Source organism: Osmerus eperlanus, chromosome 24 (genome assembly GCF_963692335.1).
Source record: "Osmerus eperlanus chromosome 24, fOsmEpe2.1, whole genome shotgun sequence".
Taxonomy (NCBI): Eukaryota; Metazoa; Chordata; class Actinopteri; order Osmeriformes; family Osmeridae; genus Osmerus; species Osmerus eperlanus.
The window spans coordinates 1,089,280-1,100,628 of NC_085041.1; the positions used below are offsets into that span (position 1 = coordinate 1,089,280).

Genomic DNA, 11,349 nt, shown 5'->3' on the forward strand with positions numbered 1-11,349 from the left:
TGTGTGTGACAGGAGTGTGGTTGCTCCTGGTGACGGAGCAGTTTGGTTGCTCCTGGTGACGGGGCAGTTTGGTTGCTCCTGGTGACGGGGAAGTTTGGCGTTGCCGGTTTGCTCTGCCCAGGTGTGACCCCGAGACACAGCCCCCCTGCAGAGAGGTCACGGAGGGGGGAGGGGGAGGGGTAAGCTGCAGGTGAAAGAACAATTCTATCTCCGTCTCATCCGCTGACACAATAAATAGCCGCTCCATAGATTACCCCCTCCCCCCCCATCTCTGTTTTCCAGAATGCTCTGTAGCTCTGGAGGTATGAAGGACATCATCAGACCCAGTTCTGACAAACCTTCTTAAAGGCTGCTTCTCCTTCCACACCCCCTCCCTCCACACTAACCCCTCCCTCCACACTAACCCCTCCCTCCACACTAACCCCTCCCTCCACACTAACCCCTCCCTCCACACTAACCCCTCCCTCCACACTAACCCCTCCCTCCACACTAACCCCTCCACACTAACCCCTCCACACTAACCCCTCCCTCCACACTAACCCCTCCCTCCACACTAACCCCTCCCTCCACACTAACCCCTCCCTCCACACTAACCCCTCCCTCCACACTAACCCCTCCCTCCACACTAACCCCTCCACACTAACCCCTCCACACTAACCCCTCCACACTAACCCCTCCCTCCACACTAACCCCTCCCTCCACACTAACCCCTCCCTCCACACTAACCCCTCCCTCCACACTAACCCCTCCCTCCACACTAACCCTCCACACTAACCCTCCACACTAACCCCTCCCTCCACACTAACCCTCCACACTAACCCCTCCCTCCACACTAACCCCTCCACACTAACCACACTAACCCCTCCCTCCACACTAACCCCTCCACACTAACCCTCCACACTAACCCCTCCACACTAACCCCTCCCTCCACACTAACCCCTCCCTCCACACTAACCCCTCCACACTAACCCCTCCACACTAACCCCTCCACACTAACCCCTCCACACCAACACCTCCCTCCCCTAGGCTTCTAAACCCCAGAGAGGGTGGCTCAGTAGCGTAACCTGGACGGGAGGTTTCATCTCTTTAATGGCTTCCAGACTGTCTGCCTGCCAGAGGACCATGTTAGGAAGGGTTACGAACCCACCAGGACTCTAACAGAATCTAAATGTCATCTGGACTCCCATCCTGTGGGAATTAAAAGGCTATCAAAGGCAGAGCTTTATCTGGACAGCTCAGCGGCTGGGCTTTTGTGGGAAGGTGGAATGATTTCAGTGTGCTTGTGTGTGTGTGTGTGTGTGTGTGTGTGTAGGAGGAGAGAAAGAAACCGCTCTCTTCAGAGGAAAGTCCAGCGGGCCTCTAATTGTTGTTGGCAAGTTGCTAAGCTGATGGTAACATGCAACTCTCCTGACAGCAAAAATCAGAAGGTTCCCTTAGCAACAGACCTGCAGGTTTGCTGATTGGGGAACTAGAACTACTCCAAGTATAGTGTAAACTAGGCTTACAGCTCTTAAACTTCTAGCCCAGGTCTAATTTAGTAGACACACACAGCTCATCAATGTATAGTCTGGGTCTAAACTAGTACAGACTAGGCCAACAGTTGAGCTAGTCCCTGTCTACTGTGGTTTAGACTAAGCTTACAGCCCATGAGGATCTGGACAAAGTTTCTTTGCGAGCCCAGCCCCTGCCCCAGCCTCAGCCTCAGCCCCTGCCCCAGCCTCACATTTCCCAGGTCAGTGCACCGGAGGCATTCTCCACAAGCAGGGATCAGAACAGGGATTTGGGAAGGTTGGTTACAATATGAGCTGGCTTTGTGTGTGACGCAAACCCATCCCAGTCTAACACAGTCAAGGGAGAGAGGCAGCTTACATAACCACCAGGGTTTAGCAGCAGGTTTTCAACAACACCAGGCCTCTCTGGCCTGCAGCACACAACAAGCTTAGCTCAGACTGTAACACACACACAGAACTAAACCTGCGCTAATCTGGTTACAGTTCGGTAAATACAAGGATCCCAGTAGAAACACCTGTTTACTAAGACGGAGGAGTGCAGGGGGGAGGAGAGGAGAGAGGCCTAGCCTGGACATGGGAGGGTGGAGGGGAGGGAGGTGGGGTCAGGGGGGAGGAGAGAGGCCTAGCCTGGACATGGGAGGGTGGAGGGGAGGGAGGTGGGGTCAGGGGGGACAGTGAGGCAGGGGAGGTGGAGGGGCCTGACCTTCTGATATGGCGTGAGGTTTGATGATGCAGCAGGTGGAGTCTGTGTAGCTGGCGGTGTTGGAGGGACCACACCCTGCCGTGGAGGGGAAGAAGAACTCCAGCTCCTGCACACAACAACAACAACATAAACAACAACAAAAACCACAACATCAGAAACAAAAACAACATCAGAAACAAGTAGGAATACGTATATTTACGACATTTAAGTAGGAATGCTGTAAGACAAACATACATGCAGTATATTCTCCATGTCCTACAGGCGTCATGTGGGTGTCATGTCTTATGCTCGGTGTAACTGTGTTGTGGAAACAGTGTGTTGCAGACTCCTGTTCAGGAGACCCCGTGTGTGTGTGTGTGTGTACCCGGGCGATGAAGGCCAGGGAGTCAGAGCCGTGTGTGTGTGTGTACCCGGGCGGTGAAGGCCAGGGAGTCAGAGCCGTGTGTGTGTGTGTGAGTGTGTGTGTGTGTACCCGGGCGGCGGAGGCCAGGGAGTCAGAGCCGTGTGTGTGTGTGTGTGTGTGTGTGTACCCGGGCGGCGGAGGCCAGGGAGTCAGAGCCGTGGCCGGCGTTCCTTGTGCCGTCCGTCCCGTACTGCGCTCGCACGCTCCCCGCCGCCTCGCTCCTCGCCACGCCGGCGTCCGTGGGCCCCAGCAGCCTCCTCCACCCTGCCACCGCCTCGTCCCCCATCAGCTCCATGGCAACGACCGGCCCGGAGGTCATAAACTGCACCAGGTTGCTGATAACAACAGAGGATTCAAAGTCAACAGGCCCCAGAGCCAGGAATAGCCACTGGCTGTATATCTGATCAAGTGTCACTGCAATCAATAACACAGCCCACACTTAAGATGGCGGCTGGCCCTTGAAGCCTCCTTGGAGCCCTCCCCCTGCCTCCCCCTGCCTCCCCCTCCTCTGTTCTCACCCACCCACAGGTCAATCATTACACAGGAAGGACTCACTTGAAGAAAGGCTTGGTCTGATGTTCAGTGTAGAAGTCGGCCCCTTGGCTCCTGGAAGGGAACCATAAAGACAGGGTTAATGTGTGATGTCATAAAGGCAGGGTTAATGTGTGATTAAATGGACTTGGGTGTCAACTGCTGACTCCAAACAGCAGCACAGCCATACTGGGTCTCCAGAGGTCAATGACAGCCCTGTTTCTGCTTCCCAGATCCAGCTGTCCACCCCCCCACCCCCACCAGGGCAGCCCCCCTGACGGACACACCATCCAGGCTGCTCTGGTTTCCCTGCCCACAGACCAGACACCTTCAATACAGCCTGCATCTGAACCACAGCGGGCAGGTGAAGGTGACCTTGTCAGGCACTCTCTAATCACAGCAGATACTGCAGGGTCAAAGCCCTGGCTTATCATTTGGAGAGTAACAGAAATGGGACAAACTACATTTCCTTTTGTTTGAATTCAAGCCCAGTGCAGACTGCTCCTGTAGGAGGAGGATGTAACACAAACGCTCTGAACGAGGAACATTATGTCTGAAGCATGAGTCAGACGTGGTGTTTCAAATCTCCGTGATATTCAGACAGGATCAACAATTTGGGGTTAGTTTCCCCGGTTGTACCCCGCGTAGAGGGCTTAAGAGCATTCTCTCATGTGCTAACACGTGCAAACACACATCAAAGCCAGAGAGAGCGAAAAGGAGGGAGAGAGAAAAGGCAGGAGAGAGAGAGAGAGAGAGAGAGAGAGGAAAGGAGGGAGAGAAAGATAAGGAAGGAGAGACAAAATGAGAGGTTGAAAGAGAGTGTGTGTGTGTGTCTGTGTGTGTGTGTGTTTTTACAGGATAGAAGGAGAGCCGTTACTGCCCCCATCTGATGGGAGAGACAAGAGCATGACGATGCCCTTCACATCCACAGCCATTTTGAAATCACATTAGGAGAGAGAGACAGAGAGAGACAGAGACAGAGACAGAGAGAGAGAGAGAGAGAGAGAGAGAGAGAGAGAGAGAGAGAGAGAGAGAGAGAGAGAGAGAGAGAGAGCTGATAATCAAATATGAATCATATCACTGGGGAGGGACGACAGAGTAGGATCTATTTTCCTGTTTGGTTTCTAATGACACGCCGTGGACTCTGACTTCCAAAGCTGTACGGGGTCTTTGTGTGTCTGGTGAAGGTGGCCCGATCCCAGGTGCACTGTGATGGCACTGAGACGCCATTTTGGGAGTCGTGAGAGCTTATTACCATGTGAGCTTGGTCATTTTGGCTTTGGTCACGATCAGGCTGGAGTCGTAGATCATCTGGATGATGTCTCCGATCTTTGGAACGGCGTCTGGCTTGATCATAGCAAGAGTTCTGGAAGACAGGAGGGCAGGAAGGAGAGTTAGTGAGGTCATGTTCCGTGATAAGAACATCTGTTCATCCTAACACAAACATTATGAACCGGTTTATCGGTTTAACTCCGTTCTGTTTCTCCTCTTTTCTTCGACGTGTTTGGACATATAATACGAGAAGGAAGCAGACTCCTGTGAGAGAAGACAGGCACCAAACACCTCGTCAACATCAGCTACTCTCAGTCTGGAGCAGAGGTGTGAGAAAAGACAGAGCTGGGAAGACACAAAGGGAGGGAGGGAGGCGGAAAAAGATGGGGACAGGGGAAGGAAGACACGTTAAGTCTGTGTGTGTGTGTGTGTGTGTAGTGCTGTAGGTTGTGAGTAATCCTATAGGCTGCAGTGTTTAGTGTTCATCATAGAGGCATGTGTAGTCCTAACTGGTGAGTCATCTACATCAGATAGCACCGGTAAACTCTCTCTCTCACTCTCACTCTCACACACACACAGAGCTAACCCTCTCATACACTCCCCACCTCAGGCACGCTGGGTAGCTAACCCTCTCATACACTCCCCACCTCAGGCACGCTGGGTAGCTAACCCTCTCATACACTCCCCACCTCAGGCACGCTGGGTAGCTAACCCTCTCATACACTCCCCATAGCCTACCTTAGGCCGACAGGAACAGTTCACACATGGAACAAACAGCTTCAGGCCAGTAAGGAGAGTTAACACATAGAACAGCTTGCGTTACTTAAGCCAATGGGAACAGTTAACACATGCAACCACAGACATCAAGTAGCCAATTAGCTGCCTCCTTACAGCGCATCAGAAAAAGAGGGTCGGTGTGACTGTGCTCGGTCTAACATCCTCCTTCAACATCTTCCTGCATCACCTCCAGATCCATACCTCTCCTTCTTACTGCCCAGCCTATTGGCTGTATACTGGTCTCCGTATCCAATCAGATTGAGCTGTCGAGAAAACACGTTGACCCGGTTCCCCACAAACAGATCGTCGGGGCGGAGGTCCTCGTATTTGGTCTTCCTCAGAAACGTGCGCTGGTTTTTCACGTCGAACTGCAACAAGAAAAGGAAGTTCCTGGAGGCTCGTGACACAGAGAGGGTCAGGAGCATGTCTGGGGTCAACAGGGGTCACACTGGGGTCATATGTAGGACGACATGCTCTGCGTAGAGACCATCTCTCCGGGGTCGGGAGACAGACAGTATCATGAAGAAATTTTTCTCAGAGTTTTACTCAAATAGAATGTTTGAAACAAGGCAGTTAATCATTGAACATGTATGCACTTTGTAATGCACAGTTTTGCAACACTGATATTGAGGTGAACACCTCTGGGAATTTTTACCACCATACCTTGAGGGGGTTGGGTAGGTGGTTTAAGAAAGTTTTTCAAAACGTGACATAGTATTTTGTTTTCCATGTTTGTTTACCATGTTTTCACTGCGTGAACACACAGCCAACCACTCACACAGACATGGATATACAGCCACCACCCACTCTTATATTTACATACATGACATGCAAGGAGCAGCAATCATGGCTACTTGAAGCAGCCTTGCCTACCATCTCCACGGAGCTGTCCCTCGGGTAGAACAGGAGCTGGTAGCGGCGCAGCAGAGCAGCGCTGGGGTCGTACCACTCAGCCAGGAAGGCAAAGCGCTCCTCCTGAGATGAACACAATACGTTACCACACTCTCTTATCCTAACACACAGGAGCATGTAGAACGTACCGCAGAACATCAAGGATTCGAAATGCTGATGTGGTTCTAATGGTATTTCAGTGGTAAAATAGTTAGGGTGGTTCCGGACCAGGGTTAAAATGGCCAGTTGATTACAGATATTAAGCCTGTTGGGATTAGGCTACTTCCTGGAATTTGAGTCCCCCAAGGTTTTACTGAGACAGCCAACGTTTAGACTCTCAAGGCCTCATGCATAGTTTCTCAAAGACACAATCTTCTCTATTGATCTTGGGGTTCATAACTCAAAGCTAGCCATGCTATTTATAGCCTTTGGAGCCCAGCCTGGAGACAGTCTCTCCCACACCCACACGGCAAATCACCTCACAGCATCCCAGCGTTCTTAATGACATCATGATGATAAACAAACCGTCTTGGCCCTGTTTTCAGGCGCAACATGAGTGAAGGGGCATGGATGAGCAAACACGAATCTCCGCCTTTAGTTCGGGGAGCTAAGCTGTGCTGTGTCGCGTGTGAGTGCTGCACCGCTCCCACGCCACGGAGGGTGGAACGCCCCCGAGAGAGACAGGGTCCGCCCCCGAGAGACAGGGTCCGCCCCCGAGAAAGACAGGGTCCGCCCCCGAGAGACAGGGTCCGCCCCCGAGAGAGACAGGGTCCGCCCCCGAGAGAGACAGGGTCCGCCCCCGAGAGAGACAGGGTCCGCCTCCGAGAGAGACAGGGTTCGCCCCCCAGAGACCGCCCCCGTGAGAGACAGGGTCCGCCCCCGAGAGAGACAGGGTCCGCCCCCCAGAGACAGGGTCCGCCCCCGAGAGACAGGGTCCACCCCCCAGAGACAGGGTCCGCCCCCCTGAGACAGGGTCCGCCCCCGAGAGAGACAGGGTCCGCTCGCCAAGGGAAGGGTTCATCCAAGGACAGCTAGGCTGCTAGGAAGGGCAGGAGGCACAGAAGCGGCCCAGAACTCAGAGAGATGTGGAGGCCTCAGGATTGCGGAGGAGGAAATGTGATTGAGATGTAGTTGTCCCACTGTGCCTGGTAGCTGGGATGTTAGTTAGTACTGGGCCAACTAGTCCTTGAGTCTAACCACTGTAATACTGTTAGAACTACGCACTTCTGATCTTAGACTTTCCACTGCACCTTCTATATGCATGTGGCTTTGGATGAAAGCATCTTCTAAATGAATAGAATGGCATTCAACAACGACCAAGGATACAAAAGACAGTGCAGATTAAATGGTGGATCTTTTAGGCTACAGTGGAGCCCAAGACACCAGCAGGTAGACCAGGCCTGGCGCCTTATATTACAGTTTTCATTTTCCACAGGCAGTTGACTTTATGACACAATAACTGTACGAAAACTGCGAACACTGTACAGCTCAGGTTGTATTTTTTACAATGTTGATGATTTCTTCTAAAAATTGAAACTGTGACTCAAAACCAACAAACAGCTGCACTGCACAGACTCTAACCTGACGGGCAGATCTGCAGAGCCGCAGCTACACAGGGTTTTCGCTTTCAACCCATTCTGGGAAACAAAATATCAGCCACAGTTTCTCAGACACATGCTGTTCACTGTGCTGCCATTGGAAACATTTCATGCTGCCTTCTAACAACTAAGGCAGATCAATTTTTCCACCTCAGACAGGGACCCACGTACAGAGGTGCTGAAGGATCAAGATATGGCCCAACTTTATGAAAGAACGCAACTTAATAGGCTAAACTGACTGAATAAGCAGTGGGAATTAAATGTCCTAGAAGCGCTGCTTGCTGGAAACTGTCACACCAACATCCCTTAGTTGTTGTTGGTGGTTGGATACATTCATGATGAGTCATGTCATGGACAATGATATCATGGAAGAAAAAAAGTGCTGTATATGGACGGTAATACGGGTGAAATGCAAAAATATTAAAAGGCCGATAAACGATTGGGGAATGTACTATGTAGCCCTTGCAATAGACTTGCTGGACACAAGCTTGCACCCTTTTTCAGAATGCCGCTTGAACGTCACAAAGCAGAATGCCAACTGCGCCACCTGTCGGCGTTTACGTTGATTGATACGTTATCTATTTCTGTATTCATCCCTACCAACATTTTAGGTAACAATAAGTTATGATTTAGACGAACTACACAAAAATGAAACACAGAATAGTGACTTAACGTTATGGAGCTGTGTTGACGAAAGCAGAATATTTGTGCATAATAATATATTTGGCTATAAATCCCATAAATCGATGCATCTGCTTATAATGTGCTTATAATGCTTATAATGTTATATTATGTGTTAGCTTCATAACTGCTAAACTAAACCACGCCGGCTAACTACTGTATTGTTTGTTAACAGAACTAGCTAATAATGCCATGATAGCCAACTTAACAGTCGTCTGGTGAGTATTAGAATAGAGCCAGACTAGTAGTAGAAGCATTGGATGTACTGTATACAGACTAGCCTAGCTAGTTACTAATACACAATTATTATCGAGCTACGCCATCGATATACATTGACATTGAAATGGCTCATCATTGACCAGTAAAAATAGTTATATGTTACCATTGCAGAGAACTGTCCACGATTATATAGTTGTTGGATGCACGTAACTTGGCTTCTCTTGTTGGTCCAGCATTAACAGACGCTAGCTACGCTAGCTTCTTCACAAACTAGTCTGCAAAGCGTTTTGTATTACCATGGCAACAGTCTATTTTAACCGCCAATACAGAAATGTAGCTTATTGCGTTGACTATGTCTTAATAATGCAACCTCGAATCAATAAATAAAAAGATTACTACAATGGTTGGATATCACGGACGGGAGATAATCATGTAGTAGGTAGCTAGCAAAAGGAAAAAATGATTTTTGCTTAATGCACCCGGAAGTAAAATAACTAGCACATGGCAACATTTCGAATTATTTGTTTTTCGACATTTGTCCCAGGATCAATATATCATAAAAGCAGAAAAGTCTGTTGTTGTCGAAAGGGGATGTAAAAATGATGGTAGATAGGGGGGGATTAAATGTTTTCAAGTAGGGGCATTTTCCGGTGAGTTTTCCGAACCACTGACTGCTCTAAATCTTTTTGAATCTCCATTAGTGAACCTTTGCCAGATAAGCTGCCCTTGTCTTGAGTATACCAACGACGCTTTAGAAAACACCAACGAAATATGAGGATTGAATGCCTTTTCTACACGGACACACAACTGTGACTATTCATGAGCAAAAAAGTTGATGCTTGATTCTGCCTACAGGAAGTTGCGTATGTGATGTTCCGGTTCTGTCAAGGGCATTGAGCTTACTGCTAGCAGTAGTTACATGCACGTGTAATTTATAGTTTCACTACTAAATAGCTATCGATATTTTCACAATCAAACATGGACGGGTTCGGTTCAGATTTTTCAGCGGGTGCTGGGTCTGGTAAAATGGACACTGGCACAATTATGGAGCAAGTGAAGGTCCAGATTGCAGTAGCTAATGCGCAAGAGCTGTTACAGGTATATATTAAACCTAGCTAGCCTACCTACTAGCAAGAATATGAAATTGCTAAACGTCATTTATCTCATATACGTGTAAATCATGTAGAATTACTAACATTGGGTGTTTGTAATTAGACATGTATTCTGAACAAGCAGTTTTGTATGGAATATTGCGTACAGGGAGTAAAATGACTGAAAATACATCGTGGAGTAGCTAGCTCGACAATAGCTACTAACTTTAGTTACCTAGTTAGCTCTGTAATAGAACCAAGGCTTTCCAAATCAGTAGTCCATTATCACAAATGCGTATACCAATTTATGTTTGGCTGGTGTAATGTAAAATACGGATTTTGTACCATGTAGACCCTGAACATGGCTAATGAGGTCGATTAATAGAGTGACACAACTTAATTTTAATTATTTTCCTTTCTCTTGTAGAGAATGACAGATAAATGCTTCAAGAAATGCATAGGTAAGCCTGGAGGCACATTAGACAACTCTGAACAGGTGGGTATTTAGACTTGATGTATTCAACATTTGGCCTGAGTATAGTACAAAGTATTTGCAATCATTGGTTTGACAGAGACAGAAGTAATGGCAATAGTGTTCGACTGCCCCATCGTTGTCAGCTCTCCGAATAAACAGATCGATGTACTCACTGCTTCTCTTCTGTGTACCGTGCAGAAATGCATCGCCATGTGCATGGATAGGTACATGGATGCCTGGAACACTGTGTCGCGTGCCTACAACTCCAGACTGCAGAGGGAGAGGGCGCGCATCTGACCTGTCCCTCCTTCAGCCCCACACGGCAGGCGCAGACGTCTGGCATTGGAGGTGATTTGGCCGAGGTTAAGATCGCATGTGTGCGCACCATCATCCCACAAGAATTGGCCAGGTCACCAGTGCCTGCGGATGCTAGCCTCAGTGATACCTAATGGACATGTTCCTTGCAATAAGGAATCGTAACACACATGGCTACAGATTATTGTTTTTTTAATTTTATGTCCTGAGAGTTGTTGATGACCGATGTTCATGTGGACAACTGTTATGATGTACAATATGGCTGAATCCGTCATGGTCCAACTGTAACTCTCCCCAAGGAAAACTGTGCCAGGTGTGACCAATTCTTTAGTTTGTTGTGTCTGTGTGAGACACCAGTTTCAAAAGAAAGCTCTTGTTACTTCCTCTACAAACCCACCTTTCATCCAGCATCAGAAACAGTTTTGTTTTCATAACTGTAAACTGGCATTCAAACTGTCGCGTATCAGACTGCACCCTGAGATCTAAATTGGGTTGTTTGTTGTGTTTCTGGTTGTCCTATCTGGCCTCCAGTGTCGGGCTCTGCTGAGCAGAACATGGACAAGAAAACCTTTATTTCTTTGTATGTTCCAGCTGCTGTAGGTAGTTCTGGGAAAACGTTAATTCTAAGGCTCTTCATCCATTTTGGCTTTGTGGAAGAGAGTTAAGCTCTTTGAACACTTGAGGATGGTGCTGGAATGATATGTTTGTGTGACTCACTAAAATGGTATTTTTCACGAATGAATAGTAAATAAATGCCGGGTAATCAAACATGGAGTCTCTCGAGTGTGTTTCCTCCTTACTTGTGATTCCAGTCGCTGAAGGAAGTGTCCTATTTCGATACATCTAGGTACTTATACCTATTATCTATTTCAGACATTATCA

General features: G+C 48.6%; 2 protein-coding genes across 2 annotated transcripts in view; one reads left to right on the forward strand and one right to left on the reverse strand.

Moving 5' to 3' along the window:
* The window catches only part of nme7 (NME/NM23 family member 7), a 21,194-nt gene extending 11,774 nt beyond the window's left edge, over positions 1–9,420 (reverse strand). Inside the window, exons 1-7 of the mRNA XM_062450888.1 lie at positions 8,750–9,420; positions 6,071–6,172; positions 5,399–5,565; positions 4,404–4,514; positions 3,173–3,223; positions 2,745–2,952; positions 2,215–2,320 (exon numbers count right to left, since the gene is read on the reverse strand). Coding sequence (XP_062306872.1) covers positions 2,215–2,320; positions 2,745–2,952; positions 3,173–3,223; positions 4,404–4,514; positions 5,399–5,565; positions 6,071–6,172; positions 8,750–8,752 — 748 coding nt within the window. The 5' untranslated portion in view covers positions 8,753–9,420. The remainder of the gene's footprint in view (positions 1–2,214; positions 2,321–2,744; positions 2,953–3,172; positions 3,224–4,403; positions 4,515–5,398; positions 5,566–6,070; positions 6,173–8,749) is intronic.
* Positions 9,421–9,444: 24 nt separating this feature from the next.
* On the forward strand, positions 9,445–11,235 carry timm13 (translocase of inner mitochondrial membrane 13 homolog (yeast)). The gene is made up of 3 exons (XM_062450892.1): positions 9,445–9,684; positions 10,105–10,173; positions 10,351–11,235. Exons 1-3 carry the CDS (start codon positions 9,565–9,567, stop codon positions 10,447–10,449), a joined length of 288 nt encoding a protein of 95 aa, XP_062306876.1. The 5' UTR covers positions 9,445–9,564; the 3' UTR covers positions 10,450–11,235.
* The last annotated feature ends 114 nt before the right edge of the window (positions 11,236–11,349 follow it).

Bases quoted from the DNA above. Each gene is read 5' to 3' on its own strand.
- timm13 (XM_062450892.1), top strand. From the start codon at position 9,565: ATGGACGGGTTCGGTTCAGATTTTTCAGCGGGTGCTGGGTCTGGTAAA. The intron at 9,685-10,104 runs GTATATATTAAA...TTTCTCTTGTAG, and splicing joins ATGCGCAAGAGCTGTTACAG to AGAATGACAGATAAATGCTT. The intron at 10,174-10,350 runs GTGGGTATTTAG...TGTACCGTGCAG, and splicing joins CATTAGACAACTCTGAACAG to AAATGCATCGCCATGTGCAT.